Genomic DNA, 24,476 nt, shown 5'->3' with positions numbered 1-24,476 from the left:
GAAATATGAACTGACTGCTGAGATGCGGAACTCAGGGGAAGCCTCCTCCCTTTGGTGAAAAAAAAAAAAAATCAATGTGTGGTGTCAGGATTCCCTATTGACAGCTTGATTAGAAAGGACTCAAAATTTCCTTTGCCCTAGAGATAGAGGCGTAACTGGGTGCAGTGAAGCCAGCAGCCGCAGAAGTCCAGGTTGTCGACCCTGCCCTCGAGGAGAGTCCTCCTTCTAGGGCCCAGTTCTTGCCTCACACTTTCACTCTGCGCCTACTGTGTGCTGGGCCCTATCCTAGAGATACAACATGCCCAGGTTCCAGAGATCCCCATGTGACATGTTGGGCCACCGGAAGGTAGGTGTCTGATCTGGCCGAGAAGGGAACTGTCTCGAAAGGCTTGTCTGTGAGGGGAAGACACCTGATCGGAGTCCTCGAGGGCCAGAGGGCTTGAGCCCTGTTGAAGAGGAGTCCAGCAGACACATAGAGGTCCAGGCCTGGCTAAGGCTTGCGGACAGGAAGCAGCAAGCTACACGAGGTGAGGCGGGCCGAGTTGACAAGGCAGGCTGGAGCGGTGAGAGGTGCTGTCCCGGTTCCCACTGGATCCTTACATTCCGGGATCAGGATTGGTCATAGTTACATGGTGAATACAATGACTGTTCTAAAACACAAAAGACAGATTGGCCCCACAGGAGACACTCATGAGAAACCGGGAAAAGGCAAAGTGAGGGGCAAGATGGCCGGGGCTGCTAGAAATGTATAGGAGGCATCAGCATGGGACTGCAGGGTGGGGGGTTCCCACCCAGCACAAGTCTGACTAAGCCTGCCTGCAGAGTCCCCAGTTCCCATCAGCCCCAGGATGGGAGCAGGTGCTGAACGAGCTGCTCCCTGGGAGAGAGCGGAGAAGCCCAGCCGGGCAGAGGCCCACAGATGCTTTCCAACTGCCTGGGTTTCTAATGAGGCCCAGAGGGGAGGAGGGTCTGGCACAGGTAGCCAGGCCTCCGCACTCCCCGTCTACTGCTCTCTGGGGAAGGTGGAAGTGGCTGTGGTAGAGGCTGGGCAGCATAATTATGGGTATCGAGATGGGGGGAGAGAGGGAAGGAGGGAATGGAGAAGAAGGGAAGGGGAAAGAAAGAGGAGGAGAAAGAAGGAGAGCGAGCAGGAGAAAGGAGGAGGAGAGGATCAGAAGGAGAGAAACATGCTCTCAGTCTTGATGCCAAGGAGGCCAGAAATGCACAGACTGAAAGCACGGGGGCCATTAGCCCCCCCCCACCCCCACCCCGCCCCAAAGAACAAGCAGAACTGTCCGTTCATGTGTTTTAAGCTGAGTAGTGGGAACTGCCAAAACTGTGCAGCAGGAAGCGGGGCCTCTCCACGGAGGGAGGGCTTCCAGACAAGCTGTGCCGCAGGCGGTGGGTGGCAGCTCTGGGAGGGGCGGAGAGGGGTCAAAGGTGGCCTCGGCCCTTTCATCCTGGAGATTCCCCTTCCTGCCTCCCCCTGCTGCTCAGAACCTGGAGCCACGTCCTACAGGGGCCACAGCTGTGCGTGTGTGTGTGTGTGTGTGTGTGTGTGTACATGGGGGGCGTGCATCGAGGACACCTGTGTGACATTTGTGGTCACTGATGTGCTGGGGGCTCTTGCTGCTGTTTCAGAACTTACGTGCAAATGTTTGTCTAAGGGCAGAGTTGGGTCCCCAACGCAGGTGTGCGGTGATCACCTGCATGAGCGCTTGGGCGTGCCAGGAGCCCGTGGGCACCTGGGATTCTGGGCCTCTCATCCGGCTGCTCGGGATGCAGAGGGACTGGAATTCTCAATGTGCAGATGAGGATACTGGGGCTCAGGGACATTAAATCCTTTGCCCGAGGCACTTGGGTAATAAAAGAACAAAAGCTCAAGCCACTCACTCTAATACCCTGCTGCTCTGACCCCCCAAAGGCCCTGCCTTGCCTCATCCTGCTGTTCAGCCCTGTCCCCTCCTGGCTTCCTGAACCCATATGGCTGGGGTAGGGTGCCCTGCCCCCATTACAGAACCTGACCTCCTCAGTGGATTGCACCTGTCTGACTCTCCACCCCTCCGATCTGCCGCAGAGCAGAGTCCTTGTCCTACCGAACCACAAAGATGGCTAAACAGCAGGTCCAAGAGAATGAAACACAACAGACTGCGGATGCGGGACTCATCTGACTGTCTGCTCCCTGGCCCTCCAGCCGACTCCCCACCACCCACCTCAACCACAGGGTTTATCTTGCAGTTGCAGTTGAGTGTATGGTGCCCACTCCCAGAGTGGCCACTGTGTCTGCGCTTCATGGCCTGCTGAAGGCCACCTCCTCAGCCCTCACTTGACAAGTCCTGTGGCTTCTTACCGAGCACCTGACACGAAGCTGGCCATGGGAATGGGGAACAATGGCAGTGTCTCCGTACAGCTCTCACTGGGCTCTGGGCGTGGTGTTGGTTCTTCTGATGTGCTAATTCTTGGTCCTCAGATGAGTTCCATGTGGGGAGTAAACTGAGGCAAGGACGGCACCCAGATGGCTCTTAGCTCACCTCCAGTTCTCCCCACTTGTAAGTGGCAGAACTTGGACTTGAACTTGCAGTCTTTTACCACCATCCAGATCGGGAAGCCTCTCCCTGCCCTCCGGAGCTCAGGAGCTGGTGTGTGACAAAGGCTTTCTGCACATTGATGTGAGGGCCGGTCACAGTTGAAGGAAGCCAGCTCACCTTTTCCTTGGGCCTCTCAGGGGCCTCAAGACTCGCGTGAGGTCGCCTGGGATGTGAACAGTGTCTTTCCATCCCCCCTGGAGAACTGGATGGTCCCCCGATCGGGCGGACCTGCCTCACGGTGCTTTGCAGGCCTTGTGGCCCCTGCGGGGCCCGCTGTGCTCTACCACGGGGCCGGGCCAGGTTCACACGGGTGGCCAGGGGACAACCGCTGTCTGGAAAACAGCATGTGCGCCTGCCCCTTGCAGAGAGAGGGGGCTCTGTGTTCTCCCTCCTGTAATTGTTACCATCTGTTTCCCCGGCATCGTGTTTGTTGATGTTTTCTTGTTTTAAAACTGAAATGAGTCAGATTGGAAGCTGATTTAGGAAAAAGTGTCTAGGAGAGAAGCTGAGAGTGGCCATGGGGGACTGTGTTTTGGAGCCACTGGAAAAGGAAAGATTCCATGGAGCAGACAGGAGATCTGCCAGCTACTCCTGCAGACCTCGGAGCCTGAGCAGACAAAGGTTATGTGGGCTTTTGTGCCGTGCGTGCGTGCGTGCGTGCGTGCGTGTGTGTGTGTACGCATGCATGTGTGAAGGAAGATGTGGGTCATTCTAGGGGTCTAGGGCTCTAAGTGTGGATGGAATCGTTGGCGTTGGAATCAGGAGGATTCCCACTCCCTGCTGCTGACTGAACTGTGGTCTCCAGTAGATATATAAACTAGCTCCCGAGAGCCATCTAAAGGAGTTTTGAAGCGAGATGAAGGTGAGGGAGGGGAGTGGGATTACTCAGATATTTACAGATAAGTTTCCAGGGAGGATAGCCCCCAAATGATCCTCACACTTGTGGCGAGGGACCGTTAATTCATATTCCTGATTCGTCCATGCTGGGCTCTAATGACAAGGTGCGTCTCTGGGGCACTTGTGGACTAGAATCCTTAGGCCTGCATCCCCTGGGCCTTTCTCCCTCACATCCCCAGAGCTTGCTCATTGGTTCTCTGGGTCCTGAAGGACAAGGGACAGAGCATGGGATAGGAACTGGCTTCCTGAGCCCACAAACGCGACGCCTTCAGTGGCCATCTTATCCCCTCCCCATTCTCATGCCAGTCTCTGCCAGTCATCTGCAGTCCTAGCGCAAGACGGGTAGTGACCTGCAATTCAACCCAGCCACCACCAGAGGCCACCGTGTGCTGACCAGCCTCAGAGCCACCGAACAGGCTTTCCAGTGGAGACAGTTTCTGAATCCTGATTCAGCCAGTTTCCCACTCCTTTGTCCTCTCCTGATGAAGCCCCTGCCTGAGAGGGCAGTGCTGGCCCCAGCAACCCAGAGAAAACAGGGCATTCTTTTTGAAAAGGGTCCTTAACATGTTTGTGTTCTTGGCTCCCCCGATTATAGTAACAGCTCCGTTTGCTGAGCCTCCTGCCTCATCCCAGATGCTAGCAAAGGCTCTGAAAGCAGGGGATTCCCACTCCTTCCTGAAACCTGTCTTTAGAAGGAGGGAGTAGGATGGTATTAGTTAGCTTTGTCTTTTCAATAACAAATACCTGAGGTAATCAACTCACAGAGAGAAAAGGTTCGTTTTCGGCTCACAGTTTCCAGATTTGCAGTCCATAATCACTTGGCCCTGTTGCTTAGGTCCTGAGGCAACAGGTGGGAGCAGATGGTTGAGCAAACTCCCATACCTCGGGGCAGCCAGGAAGGAAATCAGAGAAAAAGGAGTCCACCAGAGTCCCATAATTCCCTCCTAGGGCCTAGCTCCCAGTGACCTAACGCCTCCCACCTAGAGGAGGCCCTGCCTGCCTCCTCCCACAGGTGCCACGCTGCCTACCACACCTGAAAGCATGGGCTTTGGGAGGACATTTCAAATCCAAACTATAGCAGAGGTAAATGAGGGAAGCAGGCTCAGATAGGTCGCAACTGGCAAGGTCACAAAGTCAGTGATGAAATAGGCCTCGAATCCAGACCTTCTGGCTGCCAAGCCAGTGCTCTGAGCCCTGTGAAAGGGGAGGTGACCCCAGGAAACCCAGGGTACTGTCAGCTGGGCAATGAGATATAGGGCAATCCAGGCTGGCACAGTTTTCTTCCGAAGCTATGGGAGCCGCCTTATGCCCTTGAATCTTTGGGTCAGAGCTTCTCCTTCCTAAGCAGTCTGTGCTGAGCCTCAGAGCACAAGGCAAGGCGTGTAAGTCACTCCACTTACTGTGCTGTTCAGAAGCAAGCAAAGGAAACTTCTCGTATGTGCATATTTAAGCACTTTTATTAAGTGGAACAAGCTATTTCTGAACACGAGAGTGGCCAACAGCCTTAGAGGAAATTAAAATGAACCATGACAATGGAAAATTGCACAGGGGCACGGCGGATTCTCCGGAGATAAATACAACAAGCCTTTCAACAGCATTCGGGAAAGTCTAGAGATCATGGAGATTATGTTGTGAGGGTGGGGGGGGGGGGAAGCAAAACCATCTGAAAATTAGAGCTCAGGCTGGTGGGAGGGCCGCTCGGTATGCTAGTCAAGTCTGCATGTGTGTCTCTCCATTAAACAAACCCATGGGGCTAGTGGACAGGGTAAAGCCAGAAAACAACAGACAGATACATGGATTCCGGCAGTGAACACCCGCTGCGTGTGTGGTTGTATAGGTGCCATGAGCTGAATCCTGTCTCCCCAAATCTATAGGTTAAGACCTTTTCCTCCCCTTGTGATGGTCTCCAGAGATAGGGCCCTTTGGGAGAAAATAAAATTTAAATGATGTGAGTGAGACCCTTGTAACTGTATTAGTGTCCCCATGAGAATTCAGTGGTCTCTCTCTCTTGTGTCTCTCTCTCCCTTCACCAAGCGAGCACACAAGGAGAGGCAGCCAGACTCTACAGGCTCTCACCCAAACCCCACCACGGTGGCTCCCTAAGATCAGACCTCCCAGCCTCCAGAACAGTGAGGATTAGATTTCTGTTGTTCAAGCCATCCTAGTATGTGCTTAGTTAGCCTGAGCTAACTAGGATCGGAAGGAGCAGAGATGGGTTCGTCCTAAGACTTAGACCCCAAAGAACTCTCAGGCTATGAGGGGGTTGTAAACTGGCCTGTCAGTGTTCCAGCTGATATGTTTGGTATTCCTCCAGTAGAGTAGCCTGTGTGTTTCTCAAAGCCTCTGAGGAAACGATGTCTGTCTGTTTACCCTGTCCTTCCTTCCCTTAAGACTTTACCACTGACCCTCTTCTGCCCAAGCCTCCTGAATGTGGCTAGAGGCTATCTGCCTAGCATGCCTACCAAAGCCAGAAGAGGTAGGCTGACAGGAGGGATGCCATTTCCTTCATATTTTTTTACCTTCTTCATAGTCTTATTATTATTATTATTAAGGTGATGTACAGAGGGGTTGCAGTTGCATAAGTCAGATAAAGAGTCTCTTTGTTGAACAATGCCACCCCTTCACTCACTCCTAGGTTTACCCTCCCGTCCCCACCCAGAAGTTATATAGTTTATTTGCAACGTGGTGTCTAGGGAGTTAGTTACCAATGCAGCATTTGTGCCCCGCCTTACCCTCCCAAAGTCAAATAAATGAGCAGACAAGACAAAGGAAAAGAGAACAAAAACAGCAACAAAGAGAAACCCTCTTGTTTCCATTTCCTCGAGTTCACGCTGATAAATATTATTTTAAAAATAATTTAATACTAACCAAAAAAAAAAGTCACTTCAGTCGCCTCATCTCTTCACCAAGGAAGCTGAGCTACAGTGTAGCAGAGCGATTTTCTTGTCCTCAGGACCTGCCCGGCTGCCTGTTGCTCTCATTACAGAGACTTGAGCAGATAGAAGCTACAGCAAGGAAAACACCAGGGAGCTGGGGAATGGAAACTGAGTCTCTCGTTGCATGCTTCTAGAATATTCTTGAAGCTCCAGACTGTTTGAATCTAGGCCTATGTCCTGAAACACACCCACTCAGCTTTGTCTTGGGCTCTGGGAGTCTTAAAGTCCCAGCAAGAAAACAATTTTAACTCCTTCCTCCGAGCCGCCTTACAAAGACATTTGTGCTGTGTTGTTTGTTTCTTTGTCCTGCCTGCCCCTTGGTGTGACTCGGCCACAGTCCCCTCTCTTGTTAGGCCTCTAATGAGGTTGCTGAGGATGTCTGTACCGGGATTGGGTTGCTAGGCGGGCAGCGTTGGAGTCCAGCTCTCAGCCGACTTTGCGATCTCAGAGCCAGCTCTGAGAGTCCCATGCAGAGGGTTTACAAATTGAGGGCACTTTTCTGTACCCAGCGAGGCTGTGTTTGTAATTAAAAAATAATGATAATGTTCTGCTGAGGCCCATATCTAGAAAAGGGGACTTCAGAAGGCACTGTTAGGATGCTCCAAAAGAAGGGATGGGGGGGGGGGGGCGTTGCAGATAGGGACGAGCAGAAAGCTTTGGGTTTCGTCCTGACTCACACTTAACTCAGCCACCAGCCCCCGGGGGCCAGGGGACTTTCCCTCACTCAGATGCGCCGAAGACTTCACATCTGAGCCTGACAAAGGCTCCCAGGAGTGGGTGTTGTCAGGTGCGCGTGTCTGAGAGGCTGAAGCTGACCCCGGGGAGAGCAAGGGGTGGTCCCACGCGCACTGTCTGCAGGCAGACGCTGCATCTGGAAAATACCCCATCAAAGGCCAGAGCAGGGACTGCCCCAGCCGCCTACCTCCCCGCCCACTTTGGAGACAAGAATGAAGACAGTCACCGTGCTGTAGAGGGAGCTGGCTGCGTGTCACCAAGGCCGAGGTGAATGGGGACAGGACTGAGCGGGCTAGGCATGGAACTAAGAGCAGCTGTTGGGAGCCCTGCTCCATGAGAGATGACTGAAGGGGGATCAAAGGCCCAGCCTAGCTGCATCGCGGCTGCCCCTCGCCCTCCCCCTCGTCCCGTGTGTCCGTCTGGGCCACTGCCCCCCCACATCACAGGCAACGTTGAGGCCAGGCCTGCCCTGCACCTCTACAGAATGAAAGAGAGCGTATCAGAGCGGAGCTGAAGCACAGGAAAGGCCTCTTTCTTTTCAAAGACTTTCATTTGTGATGGGCTTTTTTTTTTTTTCCAGGTGATCTTATTTCAAAGCCCCTTTGAAAATTTTGTGGGTTTTGTAATGGATGAAAAGTTACTTGGAAATAGGACTAAGAAGTTTTTGGTTGAAAGTTGTTAGAGGAAAAGTTGAAAGCGTGGAGTTGTAAGGTTCTGCCAGATTTATCATTTCTTTTGTCCACGAGGCCCGTCACGGGGAGGGGGGCTGGAGGGAGGGGGCTGGGGAGGGGGTGTGAACGGGGCACCGTGCAGAAGCCAGCCCCATCCGAGGTTGCTGTACGTCTGCCGGGGAAGGCCGTCTGCACAAATGTCTCCAAGGACCAGACTTTTGATGTTGGAAAAGGGAAAAGCAGATACACTTCCAGAATACTACAGAAAGCGGGGTTCTGTCGAAGACAATGGCTGCCACGCAGGTGTTCCAACCAGAAAACCCATTGTGAAAGAAGGAGGTGGGGCCCAAACAGGCCTGAGAGGGGCCGAGGGGAGGCTTGGTGTGAGTGCTGGGCCGTGTCCGCGTATGAGAGCTGTGAGGGCAGGAGAAACCAGACAACCACACGGGGAAGGAGCGCCCCCCCCCCCCCGCCACCCACCACCCGCCACCCATGAGCTTTAGTGAAAAAAAGGCATGGAAAACAGAAATGGAGGGGAGGGGGGAGCTTTCAGGAAGAAGCCAGGGTGGCAACTCAGAGGAGGAAGATGGGGAAATGCTACGAGGGTTGACATTGGGAGGTGATGTCACCAAATTGGAGGGAAGGGGATAAATGCACCCAACTATAGCAGAGGGAAGAGGAGGGCGTGGAGGCTGGGAGCCGGCGGAAGTAAACCCCAGGACGGACTGACCATGAGGGAAGGACAAGAGGCTGGCGCACTCCATCCAGAATGCCGCGTGAAGTCATCAGCGATGCTTCTCAGACACTAGGTTGGAAATCCAAGAGGAAGAAGCTGCTAAGAGGGAAGAAGAGAGGGTCGGGAGGGTTGCAGATGGAGGACAGGAGGGTGCCGCAGCAAGTCCCCCAGCAGCGGGTGGAGATGTAGGCTATGCGGCCCTGGTCTAAGTCACTGGCCCACCCGAGAGGGACTGGGGAAACACTAGTGGCGGCTTACAGGCCGCGATCTACAGGAGAAAGAGATGATAGAAGTGATTGAAGCGGACCTCCCTAGCCCCCGTGTGCTTCCTGGCCAGAGCAGGAACCCCAGTAGGTAGATAGGAAGAGGGAGTTGTGGCCAGCAGGAGCACTAGGGAGGACTCTGAGTATTGGACCTCTACAGCCTATGGGCTCAGCCTTGTCATGAATAAGCCCGTCCTTAAGGCTGTCAGCACTAATAGGGGTGAGCTGGGGGGACGGGCTGGGCTGGGAACATCCTGACTGTCCCATTCTGAAGGTCTCAGAATAGTGCTGTGGTAGAGATATGGCTTGTTCCCCCAAGGGTTCACATGCTAGAGACTTGGTCCCAGTGTGGCATCCGGACATGATGGAAGACAGAAGAAGCAGAGCCTAGCAGAAGGTTGTGAGGAAGAAGAAGTCAAGTTTGATAGAAGTTAATTCATTCCCTCCAGAGCAACTTGTTAAAAAAAAAAAAAAAAGAATGCACCTAACTGGACATGGTGCCTCATACCTATAATTCCGCCTATATCAGCATTCCCAGGCCCGAGATTGTGAGGGTTCAAGGGTTCAAGGCCAACCTTGGGCAAAAAGTTTGTGAGACCTCATTTCAACAGGCAAGCCCAGTAGGGTGGTATACCTCTGGGACCTCAGCTACACTGGAGGCATACATAATAAGATAGTGATGCAAGCCAGCTCAGGCAAAAGCATGAAACCTTATCTGAAAAAAGAACTAAAGCGTCCAGGCTGATGGCAAGGCTCAAGTGGTAGAATACTTGCCTAGCAAGCACGAGGAACTTAGTTCAAACCCTAGCATTGCAAAATAATAATAGATAAATAAGTAAACAAATAAAATAAATAGGCAGGCCTACTCTTAATTGGTCTCATTTCCTTTCTGGCCATGTGACATTTTCCTCATCTAAGCCTGCCATTGCGATGCCTTCCTTCATGAGGTCCTCTCCAAGATTGTGTATGCCATCCTCTTGAATCTTCCAAACAGTGAACTAAAAATACACTTCCTTCTCTTGTTCTCAGCCTCAGGTACTTGGTTATAGCAGTACAAAATGGACTAAGAATAGACACAGGTTAGAGTCTCAACGTGCCCCTGAGTATTACTCGAACTTCCTACTTCTCTCAGCAGTGAAATGAAGAGAACATGGGCTTCCTCATGAAAGGAATCAGCCCTGGTCCTTGCCTCGCACGTGGGAGGTAGTCGGATAGGAGCCCACGGTGGCTGACCAGGAAGTCCCGCCTTACCTGTATCTGGTGTCCCTGTATGGCTCCATCTTTATGATGATGCAAGCACAGGAAGTGGGTGGTGCTTTTAACTTGGAGGGTTTACAGATGACCCTCAGGGCTGCACAGGAATCCTAGGACGAGGCCGGCATTAGAGCCTCTCCCTTGGGGTCTCTCCCATCCTGCCTGGCCCCTCCTCCCCACCCATTCCCTCACACCTCCACCCCCCACTCGGGCTCCTGGCAGGATCATTTACCCTCTAGAGACATCATCATATTCCTTAATATGATTGGAATCTGAATATATATTTAAAATGACAAGATTGAAATTAAAATTTAAATAAAGAATTACTTTTCTATAAGTTGCTCTGAAAGCAGTAATTTAGCAGCAAATTGATAGAGAAAGGTAAGCACTGGTCCTTTAAACCACTGTGCCGTTTCTGGCATACGAGCTAGAAGTGTCTCAATTTAACACATCATTGGTTAGTATTATTAGAAATTTCATCGGGCTTCAGAGCGCATTCTGGTGGGGCTCCAAAGGGGAAGCCAAGGGTGCCAGCCTGGGGCCAGAGGCCCAGAGAGGGCAGCCTGGTTAATGAGGGCAAGTTTTGCAGGAGACCTTCCCCAGCACCGCGTGGGGATTAAGCTGCAGTTTATTTTCTTGTTTGAGTTGAGTAGCAATCGGGAATGAGAAAGATCCTTACACGCCGTTTGCTCTTCCCTGGGGCCACAGGTTCACCTATGCTCTCTGTCAGCACTTCCTCTGACCTCTGGAAACTGAGGCTCCGAGCAGCAATCTTCCACAGTGCTTGCTCCCATGGGCTGCATAGCAAGACCCCCAAATCTATACCAATCAGAAACTAATGAGCAGCTATTGAGCGTCCCAGGCTAGGGGCCTGGGCCTGTGAACTTGGGTGAAAGACTATCGTGGCTTCCCACGGTGGGACTCCCTCCATTGCCATCACTCTAGCCTTGTCAAAGAGGCACGTGTTGGGGTACCCTGCCCCAGACCTACTGAACCAGATCCTCTAGGAATCCAATCACCTCCATTCCTTAACAATACCCCAGATGCATCTCAAATGTGCTCCCACAGGAGACCCTTGTGTGGCAGGGACTGGCCGCTCTTGCGATCTGGACATGCAGTGCTAGAAAACCTAGGTGTCATCCATGAGCTAAAGCTAAAAAAAAAAAAAAAAAAAATCCCAGCCATCTAAAGAGCTCCTCCCCGGCCTGCATTTCAGCTGAATGCCATTCCTTTAAAGGAAGCCTTCCAGGCTGGCTGCCTTTGGATGTGAACACACACTGGCCTGCACCAGGCACCGTTCCTGGGCACAAGGAAGACCCCCTTGGCCCAGCAGAGGGAGGGATGCTGGAAAGAAACGTCCACCCTTGCCTGCCCAGCGATGCTCGGTCTGCAGTAGGCAGCTTCTGAGCTGGGATTCTCCAGGGCAAGCCAGGGCCTGGTTGTTGGAGGGGCCTGAGCCCTGCTCACATCTGCCACACGCAGGCACCCGTTCTCGCTACTGTCAGACCAAGTGGTCACCCTCGGGGTGAGAAGCAACGTGAGATGACAGCTACTCACACGAGGCTGAGGAGGCCAAACCTCTGGGTCTCCAGCATCCATCTCTACAGCATGGGGACTCGGAGCTGCACTGGCCCCCTAACGGTGGAGGTGCCTGTACTTCCAGGCAGCCCCTCTGCTTAAGTGACAGGTCTCAGGCCTGTGCTCTGGCCACAAGGGAAAGCTCAGGCAAGTTTTTGATGGAGGTTGTGGAACGTGTGCAGGGCAATGGGAAAATCTGGCAAAGGTCCCTGGTAAGGACCGGGCCACCTCAGTATCCATTATCACTAGCGGCCTTCAAAATCCCACCAGTGTTTGTCTTCCCCAAGTCGGGTGGTAACTAGCGGCCTCTCAGTCTTTCATCCACGGATACTGCACTCCTACTGTGTTCTGGGGCCACAGGGGGAGAAGTTGCACTAAGTCTGGCTTTAGCATTTATGCAATTACAGCCCCTGCTGTATTTATGCTGGCCCAGAGCCTCTGCAGAACACAGAGGGATGCAGATAAAACTGCGGATGCATTTGCCAAGAGCAACACACAAGTGACTTTTTGATCTTTGCTATTTTACAATGAACACAGTAAATTGGGTATGCTTTTTTTTTCTTTTAGTAAATCTTCTTTTATTATCTTTAGTTGTACAAAGGGATTTCGCTTGAACATGTCAGTTCATGAATACAATGCATCTTGATCAATGTCACTCCTTTTGGCATTCTTCCTCGTCTCTCCCAACCCAGGGTGCTCAGCCCCTTAAGTGACCTGCTACTGTTTCACCTATATACAATTGAGTGTTGTGATTGTACATAGCCACCTTTCCACTCTCCGTTTGTCTGACCTCCTTCCCCTTGACCTCAAGCCTCCCCTCCCACCAGCAAAGCATGTTCCAGCTTCCCGGCATTCATTTCATTAGACTGTTAAGTTTGTTGTCCAAAGAAGTTACACCACTGGAATCCTTCCCTGCATATATCATACTTTAATCACTTGTCTGTATCTGACTTCCACATATAAGAGAAAACATGAACCCTTTGTTTCTCTGAGCCTTTGTTTCTCTTCAGCTCAAGGCTAGCTCTCTTTATCACTTTGAGCCACAATGACACTTCCCATTTTCTGGGGGTTAATTGGAGAGAAAAGTCTCACAGACCTTCCCGCCCAGACTGGCTTTGAACCACGATCCTCAGATCTCAGCCTGCTGAGTAGCTAGGATTACAGGCGTGAGCCACCAGTGCCCGGTGCTTTTTGCTTTTCGATTTGACTGATAAGGAGCTCATTTTTCCTCTCTGTAGCTTGTGTGTGTATGTGTGTGTGTATACGTATGTGTACACACATGCACATACGCACATGTACCAATACTGGAGCTTAAACCCAGAGGCTCATGTTCTCACTTGGCCTTTTCATGCAAGACTGGTGCTCGCCACATCTGCCTTTTTGCTGATTAATTGGAGACAGGAGTATCTTTTTTTGTTTGTTTTCTTTGGCAGTGCTGGGCTGCAACTACGTTCCTCAGACCTCAGCCTCCTGAATAGCTAGGATTCCAGGCACCAGAGACTTGGTTCTGTGTGGCTTTGCTTCTCCTTTTTCCTTGCTCTTGTCTTCCTTCACATTTCATTGTGATTACCTTCTCTTACCTGCGACATCAGTCAGTCCCTCCATCTATTAAGAAGGGTAGGAGCAAAACCACAGGGCAAGTCTCTCCTGAGCAGACTTACTCCTACACCGAGATCCTCTCATGTCCTAGTGACAAACCTCACCATTGCTGAGTCCTGCTGCCCGGCAGTGTTCCTGGCCCAGAGTGAGAAGAGCAGCTTCCCTGGTGGGCGGGGGCTCACAGCTGGGAGGAGCGGAGCTGGTCAGGGCTCCGCTGTACTCACTGGCACTTAGCCCCTGCCAGCTGTCTACTCCACACAGTGACAGGGCGTCAAGCCCTGCAGTTCCCGGCCTGGCAGCAGGTTTATAGGCAGTAGAGGGCCATAGGTGCTGCCACCATTGACGCCCCACTTGACCCTGGAGCTGGGCTCTGTCAGATACGTCCGGGCTGGAAATGTGCGAGTCTCTACCGGGCCCTTTGGTGGTGTGACCTCAGCCCGGATCTATCTGCCTTACTGGATCCCGCTGAGCGTGTGTGGCCTAGTGCCAGCCCATCTCTTCTGGAGGCTTTCTCTGACTTCCAGGCCCTTCTGACCTCCTTGAGGAAGCAGTAGAATAGGCTTGGGTCTGGCTTTCCCTAGAGACCCTCAATCCCCAGCCCCCACGGAGCATCCTACACCTTCCCCTCACCCACGCACTCAGGAAGGGCTGAGAGGTTCAGTGGGTTGGGTCCCCCAGGCCTCCCGCAGCCCCCCAACATGGCTTACCAGGATCCTCCTGATACGGGAGAACCGCAGTCGCATGGCTGGGCTGTGTGACCCACACGCTTCCCTCCCCACAAAGGGCACCCCATGCATACACTCACCCATGGAGCCAGCGGGGAAGAGTCTACTCGTGTTGGCCAAAGTGATGCCCGGATGACTGCTTTCATTCCCTGGCCCCAGGGCTTCTGGGCCCCTGCCATCCCGGAGCTCGGAGCTTGTTCACCAGGACAGGGTCAGGAAGAGGGCCCTAAGTGCTGAGATGATTCAAGTGCTTCTGTTTCCCCCACCTCCTTCCCCAGTGTCACCTCCCTTCCCCCCCCCCACCAGGTGTGTTTGCATTCTCAGAGCAGCTGGGGGGGGGGACCCTGTGTAACTGTATCTCCAGACCAGTAAGCAGCAGCCACATGCTCTGTGCGGCGGGTGGGGGGAGGGGAGGATGGCCCCCCCACAACCAAGCAGGTCCCTTCAACCTGTGCTGCTGCCTCACGTGGAGCTGTGGCCATAAAAGACCTGGGTCTTTAGTGTTCTTCCCTCGCTGAAAGAGGCAGGATGCTGTCAGCCACTGTAAAAATGTGACCTTTGAAAATTTACAAGAGCTCGGGTTTAAAAAGCTGCTGCGTTAATGATGCATCCCATTAGCATCTCATTAAAGGGAAGCCAAGAGAAGCCTGCTCGGGCCTGATGATGGGCAGACAGGGCCACACTGCAGGGCTGCAGGGGGGGCTCGACTGGTCTGCCTCTCTCTGCCAAGCCCCACCATGCCACGGGAGCGGAAGCTGTCGCCAGCCATGTTCCAGGAAGGCGGAAGGTCTGGGTGGCTGGGAGAAGAAGCAAGCAAGTTCCAGGCCGCTCGGCCCTGCCTGCCTGCTGGGGCCACCTTTTCCTAGCTAGCTGCTCTTTGTAGCTGTCTCCCTTGAGGAGGCCTGGAACTCAGGCCTGCCTTACCCCCAACCTGAAGGGGTTCCAGACCGTGGGAAAGAGCTAGCAGAAGCTGAGTTCAGAACGGGAGTCATGGGCCCATACGTGCTCCCAGAAACTGCTAGCAAGGAAGCTCTGTGTGGCTTTACTTTGAGCCTGGAGCCCCTGGCAAGAGGAGAGTCTCTGGGCCAGGCTGCAGGTCTCCTACATCACCGGCCATTCCCTCAGGCTCCGCTCCTGTGACCTGCTCTTCCACAGAGAACGGAACACTGGCTAGATTGTTTTAATAAAAGAAAATTCCTGAACAGCAAGCTGCTTGCTGCTTCAGATGTTCCTAGCGGAGTAGAATAGGAGTAGCCTTATTTATCTTCCCTAAAGGGGTGTGGGGGGGGGGGGGAGATTAAGAACCTACTTGTCATAGTCATGAAAAACACAGCCAAACAGCAGGCCTGTTACAGCAACCCAAGCTCCAGCTAGCATTCTGGGCCCACAACAGCTCTCCTCCCAGCTTCTGTCCTGGGCGTGACACGGTTCACGCCCTTTGTACACCAGACTCTCCACTTGACTGCAAAAGATAAGGCTGAGTGTGAGCTAGCCTGTGACTGACATGGCCTAATACCCATTTGCTGAAGCACAGACCCAAGCACCGAGGAGCCACGGAGGAAGCTGGCGGGGGGGGGGGGGGGGGGGGGGAGAAGCGAGGGCCTGAGTGACATCTAGAAAGGCACACAGTTTCCCGAGTTCAGAAACTCGCTTCACTTTAGAACTCCTGAAGTGCTTATCGGCAGAACTTGTGACCCCAAGTCAGGAAGACCCCACCCCTCTCTCCTGGCAGCATTGCCCATTCCAGGGCAAGTGCCTTGAACCAAGGCGACACAGAACAGAAACGGAGGTAGTGTGTGAAGGTTGGAAATCTCCATTGCCTGTTGTCTGGGAGCCCTGGGGATCTGGGCAGCAGTGAGGGGGCTGCAGCGCCCCCTCCTGGCAGGAGGAGTTTCCACTTTGTCAGTGAAGGGGGTCTCAAGGACTCAAACTTTCCCCTATGCAGAGCCCCGAATGAGTTCCAGGGGACCCGTCTTTGTGCCACCAGGACTCCAGGGTCTGGAAGAACAGAGAGGGCTGCCGAGGGGTTAGATGGCTCCTTCCTCCAGACAAGACACCATGGAAAGGTATACTTTTGGAGAATGCTGGAAATGCTGGTTCCCTGGGACTACTGCTAAACATGGCTCAATCCTCGGCCCTGTCACGCTTGTGCTCCTGCCATCCCCCCAGCTCCCGTCCCTCCCACAGCCACAGTGGTACGGGGGCCTCTGGTCAGGACATCTGTCTGTGGAATTGTTCTTTTCTCAGGAGAGCCGCTTTTCCTTCGCTCCCCACTCTGCACCCGAGCTGAGCATCTGAAGTGCGGGCCAGAGGTAAAGTGCAGTTAGCTAATGCAATTAGCTGGGCGCAGCCTCGGGGCCTAATGCAGCGTGGGTCCCGCTCCTCCCTGCAGGCTCCATGCCAACGCTGTGGATTGGCTGCCTTGTGCGGCCAAGCCCCAAGAGTGTCCCAGCATACTGCCCATACACCCCGCTCTGGACAGGACAGGAGGGTCTCTGGTCAGGGAGCTCAGCCTTCCTGCAACTGCATTCCTGAAGATGCCCCTGGGGTTCCTTTGGTCAGTGGCTTTCCCTGGAAGGCAACTTTCTTATCCTCCCCTCATACCCCACCCTAGACCTGATGGGGGACTGTGACACTCTCAATCTCTCTCTCTCTCTCTCTCTCTCTCTCTCTCTCTCTCACACACACACACACACACACACACACACACACACACACACACACACACACACACACACACACTGTTTGAGGAGGAGCTTATTATAAATAATTACCATGGCAAGAAATATGGAAAAATCTAGGGAAGAGTAGAAGTTATCCATCACTTTGCTCACCCAAGGAGTGCTGCTAACATTGTGGTTATCCCCTCCTACGCCCGTTACTCAACACCAGACTTGCACATCTGGAAGTCATAGGAGTGTCATTTGGGGGCCTGCTTTGTTTGCTAGTTCATTGGAATTGGGGTTTGAACTTAGAGCCTCAAGCTTGCCAGGCAGGTGGTGTGCTGAACCACACCTCTAGCCCTTGGTCGCCCTGATTGTTTTTGAGCTAGGGTCTTGCTCCCCGCCTTGGTCAGGCCTGGATCAGAGCCTGCCTCTAAGCTTTCCGTCCTCACTGGGGCTGATGGGAACACGGACCACACCCAACTTCCTTCCCTGGAGATGGAGTCTGGAGGGTTTTTCTGCCGGGGCTGGCTTTGAAACACAATCCTCCCGTTCTTAGCCTCCCAAGTAGCTAGGATTCAGGGCACAGGACACCTGCATCCAGCTTCTGTGGCTTGTTTTTCTAATTAACATTCTGCGCAGTGTGAGTAGGCCGCGTGTTCATGGGGAACCCTTTGCGAGCGTGATTCCTGTGGACTATTGGACTATTCCAGTGCTGCCCCAATGTATGCTTTCACCTCGACATTTGTGTTCTGGTTATGCAGTGTGTTGTGACTCACACTTGCCACCTGAGGGTGGGTCCCCATCTCAGGAATCCCCTGTAAACAGCCACATGTCAGAGGGCCGGGTCCGCGGTGGATGCCTCGCACACGCCCCGGAGAAGTCAGTAGCGTTGGTGCTGTGGTGGGTTATTGGCAGGCTGAGGACTGGAGGACCCCGCTGGTAGCATAGAGTGCTCCTCCCAGCGCAGCCGTTTGAACTGGCAACTGCAGAGAGGCCTGGGGAAGTGCTGGCTTGCGACTCAGGAGGCAGGATGCAGGAGCTCAGCAGAGGCCACCGCCATGGTGGCTCTGCCCAGGTATCCTGCAGTTCCTACCTGGCACTGGTTGCAAAGCCAGCTCTCTGCCTCTGACCTGAGCCCAGTGGGTGAAACTCAGACCGCAAGGGTTCTATTCTCCGGGATAGTCTGGGGCAGTGGCCCAGTTGTATTTACCCTCCTCCTCTGTCCCCACAGGCTCCTGGCATCTCCAAAGCGGACAATCCGTCCCAGGGACTGGCGACCAGCATCCGGTGGGGGCAGACGCCCATCAATCAGTCCACACCCTGGGACACCGATGAGCCGCCTTCCAAACAGATGAGGGAGAGCGACAATCCAGGTGTGTACGTCACCTGCCCGCGGTGTCACCTGCTTGCGGTGTCACATCCTGCTCTTCTTCTGCAGCAACCTCAGGCCCCGGGGGACAGGGTCCCGTCCATTTCCTATGTTGCAGCTGTGTCTCTTCTCATTCTGTGCATATTCATAGGCGGCGGGGGGGGGGGCGTAGTATTTTGGAGAGGAAGAGCATTATAGAGGTAACTTCGAATGAGCTCCAGGTTAATTTGTATAGTTGCCCTCAAACCTCAGTATTTGGACTGAAACCAAGCTTTCCATCTTCCAGGAGGTCTTGCATGGGCCGTGATTTCATGAGGACGGGGACACTCTGTCCCCAAGCGCTGGGACTTCCCTCTCCCACCGCAGCGCAGTCTGCCTCTGCACAGCCCCAGCTAGAGCACATGTCCTCCCTTTACCTCCGTCATTGTCCCTAAGGACAACCAGGTCACACCTGCTTCTCCCTCCACACAGCAGCCTCGCAGACAACCAGGGGGCCTGTTCATCTCTTCTCCAAGTGTTCGGCCAGATGCATACCCCAAGCCCTTTGGTCATGCCCCAGAACCCATGAATTCCAATCCCTTCTCCTTGGTAACAGTTCGGCTCTGTGTCCCTCTTGAGTCCCAAGGCCAGAGCCCCCCCACACCGTGTAACCAGCACCTTCCCCTCCCCCCCCCACCTCCACTTTGGTTCTTACAGCCTTCAGTCACATCCGCTCAAGCCCAGAAGCACCCCTCGCATGACATAGAACAATAAAACCCCAACACTGGCCTGGAGCCTGCGCCGTCTACCTCCTCACAATCGCACCTAGGCATCCGGGTCTGGGGACCAGAGGGCAGGCCTTGCCAACCTTCCCGTGTGTGTCAGATCTCTTAGACTCCCATGTCCGCTGCTGCCCTGTGCCCTGCCCTCCTCTGTGGACCTGTCACAGTGGTTTCCGTGTTGTCATTGCAAGCAACCATCAAAACAGTCACCAGGGCTTGCCCTGTGGGTCTAGATACCTCTCTCTAGGTCTCTGCCCCCCGCCCCGCATCTCTCTACATGTCTCTACATCCCTCGTTCCTGGGGACTCGCCCACTGGACTCTGAAATTCTGCTGTATTTTCCCAGACTCCCTGGCTAGTCCCGGGGAGAACTGAGCTTGGCTGGGAGACTCCCAGGCTGGCTCGTGATGATAACCACCTCCTCTGTTTAGCATGGGGACAGCCCCTATCAGCAGTCCATTCTAGAATCTTGCCAGGCAGGACTGCTTTGCCAATGTTTGTGGGCTTCTAGTATTCCCCAGCCTCTCTCATTCTCAAAAATCATAAATAGTTCTTGTCTGTTGATCCCATGCCTTGTTCCTTGTGTCCTCTCCACACCCTAGGAGTCCTGGGGTGATGGTTGTTAATACCATACCTACTGCAGATGAGCCCTGTGCCTCCGGCCACTCAGCTAAGAGGGTGCAGAGCCAGGATTCACGTAGACCTGGCTCTCTCCTCTCCCAGTCCTTGCTCTACACCACCGTACCTACAGCGCCCCCTGGTGTTCGGAGAGTCAACCACCCTGTGGGCTCCTGCCCTGTTAGGCCATATTACTTCTGAGAGGGAGCTGTCAGCCCCACCTTCTGGCTTCTTTGCCCCCCCCCCCCGCCCCGCATTTTGCTACCTCAATCCTACCATCGTCAGTCTCCACTGCCACCCCAGAGAAATCACAAAAACCAAGGCAGCATGTGGGCGATGGAGATCCAGACCAGGACCCATTTAGTCACAGATGACCCAGACTGGCTTTCCCTGTCTGCATCGTCCAGATTCCTCAAGCCCCCTGGGTCCCGCAGTGTTGATTCAGGAGGCGCAGGGGGGAGGAGAAATCTTTCTTTACCTAATCTACACACAGGTCTTACGTCACATCTCAAGAGATGGGTCCCCCTTATTTGGCCAAAAATTTCTTGAGAAGCTAAAATAGGCTTCTTGTTTCCAGGAGGGCTGGGCATCAGGCCCCAGGCGCTCGCCTTTCCGGAAAGCCCAGCACGCACGGTTTCCACCGTCGGCTTCCTCCCCCCTCCCCCACCCCAAGCAATTCTCCAGAAAGGGAGAAGAAACACCAACATTTGTGGAACATTTATCATGTGCCAGAATCTCTCTGTTTTATTTTGGGTCCTCCATCAGTTCTCGGGGGGGCCCTAGGAGGAAGGTATTGCCAGTTCCAATTAACAGATGACAAGGATGAGGCTCGAGTACAGAAGCAACTTGCTGGGGCTCTTAGCCAGTTAGGGGCAGACTTGAGATGTGAACCCGGCTTGCTTCAAAGGCCTCAACACTTTGCACTCTGCCCTCCCCCCCCCCGCCCCGCCCCCCCCCCCCCCCGCGGGATTTTGCTTTCTCCCGGAACTTTCACAGCCGTTTGTTTATATTTTGTGAAGACCTCAGCTTGAGTGCTAGGATCACAGAGCCCTAATCTGCAAGGGTATGTGACCCACATCTGTGACTCCAACACCACCCAGCCCGGGGGGCTAGGGCCGTCGGTGTTGGTTGAATGGACGTCTACCGGGCAGATAACATTTCTTCCGTCTCCCTTGCAGGCGCAGGGCCATGGGTGACCACGGTGGCCGCCGGGAACCAGCCTGCCCTGATCGCACACTCCTATGGAGTGGCCCAGCCTCCCACCTTCAGCCCGGCTGTGAACGTCCAGGCCCCGGTCATGGGGGTGACCCCCTCACTGCCTCCCCACGTGGGGCCCCAGCTCCCGCTGATGCCCGGCCACTACTCACTCCCACAACCACCCTCCCAGCCACTGAGCAGCGTGGTGGTGAACATGCCTGCCCAGGCCCTCTATGCCAGCCCTCAGCCCCTGGCAGTGTCCACCCTGCCCGGGGTGGGGCAGGTGGCCCGCCCCGGACCCACGGCTGTGGGCAACGGCCACATGGCGGGGCCCCTGCTGCCTCCTCCTCCTCCGGCTCAGCCATCTGCCGCTCTCCCCAACAATGCCCCTGCCACCAATGGGCCCCCCACAACTGACTCGGCCCACGGGCTGCAGATGCTGCGGACCATTGGCGTGGGGAAGTATGAGTTCACCGACCCAGGGCACCCCAAAGGTAAGTCCTGCCACCCACACACCTCCCTGTGTGCCTGCTCTAGGCCTCCCTGCCCGGCCCCTTCCATGGCAGGGACCACCAGCGTGTGCTTCAGGGCGGCTGCTTCTCTGGTCTTGCCTAACCCCGAGCGTCATCAGATGCTCAGAAGAGTCTGGCCTCGGACGGGGAGGCCGGGCAGAGGCTGGCGTGGAGGGTGGGCAGGGGAGGGCAGCGTGTACGGGCCAGAAGTGAAAGACAGGAGGAGGAAGGAAGGGAGAGCCCGTGAGTCTAGAGCCCCAGACCATACTCACCTGTGACCTTTGGACCATGCTCACCTCTGACCCCCTAGGCCAGGCCAAGGTGAACATTGAGAAGGAATCCTTCCTTCCTCTCAGAAAAGCCCTAGAAAAGCCTTCTTGGGATCATTCACCATTTTCTACCCATGAGGACATTCAGAACACAAACTGTCCAGGACCAAGGCATTTAGAGACGGCCAGGCACGTTCTCAGATGGCCCTGAGCCAGAGCTGGGGGCGGGGGGGGGCCCTCTGTGAAACCTTGGAAACGCAGCCCCGTCTTCAGTGGAGCCTCTTTCCCCAGCCTCTGAGGAGTTTCCTCACAGGGAGCTCAGAGTTAGATCCTTGGGAACAGAGTCTAGGGGAGGAAGAAGCAGCACGTGAGGACGTGCTTCTTGGTATAAGCACCAGCCAGCATCAAGGCGGTAGGCTCTGGATGAGGCTTGCAGGATTCAGCTGCCCAGGCCAGAGGGGAAGCCGCCTGGCCTTAACCAGGTGCAATAGCTGCAAGCCCAGGAGGAGGCAGGATCCGTGGTGAGCAGTCTGGCCAGCCTGCGAGGGTACCGAGGGTCCGTCGACAGCCCTAGGCAGTCTACACATCTGGACACAACTGCTTTGCCTCCCCTGAGAGCAGCATCCAAGTAGCCACTTTCTTCTCACCTCCAAAGATTCTGTCTCTGTCCTTCAGAACCACTTCCCAAAAAACAAAAGCCACACCTAGGTTTCTGGCTGGTTTCAACCCCAATCTGAGCGAGCCCTGGCTGCCTTTGTCTTAGCAATCAGCACTCGCTTTAAGTGACAAAATTACAGAAAAAAAAATACACCTAAATTCTAGCCAACTCTTACTTTATTTAAGGTCTGTTGTTGTTTTCTAATATGCTAGAGTTAGTTCTTGTTTGAATTGTTTTAGTTAAGCACTGCACCGTTTAAAAAGACTCTCCTGGCCCCATATATATAGTCTCATTCCCGTTTGTGAGCCACCACCAGCTGTGACACATCTGGCCACAGGAGTCCTCGGCAGACACCAACTCCTTCTCAAAGCCAGGGTCCCTGGGTGGCTTCCTGGTCCTCACATCGGAGGGGCGGGTGGGGGGTGACTGAGGAAAGGTCTTGCGGCCTAGGCGTGCATCCAGGAAAAGGAATGGTTCTGTGCCCATAGTGGAGCTGGCCCAGCGAGCCGTGGAGTCTCTGGTCTGGTACTCAGCACCCAGCCAGCATGGGCCTCACCAAGCTGCCGGATGTAGGCCAACCTCAACATCTCCCGCCCTAAGGGTGGGGAAAGCACAGGTGGTAGGGACAGGCTGCCATTGAGCTGCCAGGCCTGCAGTCACTGAGCGATTGTAGAGTGGATCCAGTGACAATTGTGCAGGGATTCCCTCTGTGTCCTCAAGCCTTGCAGATGGGAGGAGAGAAGAAAGAGTGTCCCGGTGGGATGATGTACTCTGCAAGGCCCACGGGGTGAACTGAGTGTGGGTGAGAGCCAGGGAGGAAGAGCCAGGGACGTGTTCAAGACACCACCTTCTAGGGAGTCCCCCTGGTCCTTCTGCTCCAGCCGCTGACGGGGTGACCTGTCTGCGGTGCTCATTCCCACAGGATACCCTCAAGCCAGCAATTTCCCCAGAAATTACATTTAACTTGCTTCTGTATTTGTGGTCCTCAGCAGCCGATAGATCAGTTCCCTTGTATTTTCCGGGAAGAATGGCAAGGAAGTATATGCACTACAAATGCTTAAGTCTGGGGTGGGGGTGGGGGGTGGCTTTAAAAAAAATAATTTCTCCTTTCATTTCTAATCTTAAAAGCCTTCATTACTGAAGCTATAATTTGTCTGTCAGATCTCATGTCAAACAACTGCTTTTTTTTTTTTTAAATAAGAAGCCCAAATTTTGAAACCAAATCTTTACAGCTTGCTATAGGAGAGTCATAATCCTGATAAGACCACGTGAGTGTGGATTTGGGTCACTTTTAATTTTGCCCCTAGGGATTTTTAACATCTCTGAAACCCAATTGATTTCACACTCTTAAATGACAGACAGCTAGCTCCAGGCGGGAACAGGAGGCGCTGTACGATTATATCAACACAAGTCAGAACTCCACTTTAAAATAAAAAGAAAAAGAGGAAGAAGAAGAAAGGAAAGAATTTTCCTTTTCTCCTGTTCTCTGTTTGAAACCTTGCCCGGCATTTTAATAAGATCCACGGTAGAACACAGCGCGATCTAGCTCATTACAGCCCGGAGACTTTGCCTACTATTGTTTGAGGTGACAACCTGGCCTGTCCGTGGGCTTGAGTAATTATGGAGAGACCCCCTCCACGAGGAACAGGCCCTGCCAGACAGAAGGATGGGCTGCTGGTATTTTTAGACTTCATTAGAGCTTTGAGTTAAAATTTCACATTTTGTTTCTTGTAATTATCATCTAACCAACTGAGTGAAATTTTCAGTCCGCTATTAGTCCGCTTTCCCCCATCTCCAGTCCCTCAAAAAAAAAAAAAAAAAAAGAGGGGGATGTCGGGACTTTAATTTAAAACTTAACCAATTGAAAAATAAAGGTAGTGTGCAAAATGCCTTTTGATTTGCGATAGGTCAAACGATTGTCTCTCATCTGTGACTAGAGAAGCCAGCTTACGTGCCGTTCACTTTAATGAGTGTTATTTAAATGCATTGAGCACATATAGATTTTCTTAAGAAACTTAGGAGATAAATCTTGTGCTGAGAACAATTTGGGGGTGGGAACAAGCTGTGGGATTTTTTTTTTTAGATTATATATTGAAAGCTAATTAAAAATAGATTTCATGTGTGCAAAGTGATAAGGGAGGAAAAGAGAATTCGTTCCATGTGGATCTGTGAGGAAATACCTGAAATGTGTGTGTGTGTGGTGGTTGGATCGGAACCCTGAGCGGGGCCTCGGGGAGGAACTTGGTGCAGCCGGCCCTCCCCTTTCAGCCCTGAGGTCTCGCGTCCCTGTCTCCGTGCTCTCTGGGAGCCCGTGGCGGAGCCGCAGGCCAGGGATGCGCTGACATCGATTCCCCGCCTTCTTCCATGAAGGATTTGGGTTTGGTGGCTTCGGTGGGGACGCCACGCACCTCGGGCTCAGCCAGGCTGTGTGTGGCTGGGGAGAAA

At 53.6% G+C, this 24,476-nt stretch overlaps 1 protein-coding gene across 5 annotated transcripts in view; it reads left to right on the top strand.

The window, feature by feature from the left end:
• Klhl29 (kelch like family member 29) overlaps positions 1-24,476 on the top strand; it is a 287,642-nt gene that overhangs the window by 208,901 nt on the left and 54,265 nt on the right. For 4 of the 5 annotated variants that reach the window (XM_048353357.1, XM_048353356.1, XM_048353358.1 and 1 more), the window contains exons 4-5: positions 17,880-18,021; positions 20,574-21,086. In XM_048353357.1, coding sequence (XP_048209314.1) covers positions 17,880-18,021; positions 20,574-21,086 — 655 coding nt within the window. The remainder of the gene's footprint in view (positions 1-17,879; positions 18,022-20,573; positions 21,087-24,476) is intronic. The other variant, XM_048353360.1, reaches the window with a different exon arrangement.

This window comes from Perognathus longimembris, chromosome 8, assembly GCF_023159225.1.
Source record: "Perognathus longimembris pacificus isolate PPM17 chromosome 8, ASM2315922v1, whole genome shotgun sequence".
NCBI classification, from domain to species: domain Eukaryota; kingdom Metazoa; phylum Chordata; class Mammalia; order Rodentia; family Heteromyidae; genus Perognathus; species Perognathus longimembris.
The sequence above is the reverse complement of the archived record's forward strand: the minus strand, read 5'-3'. Positions and strand labels throughout refer to the sequence as shown.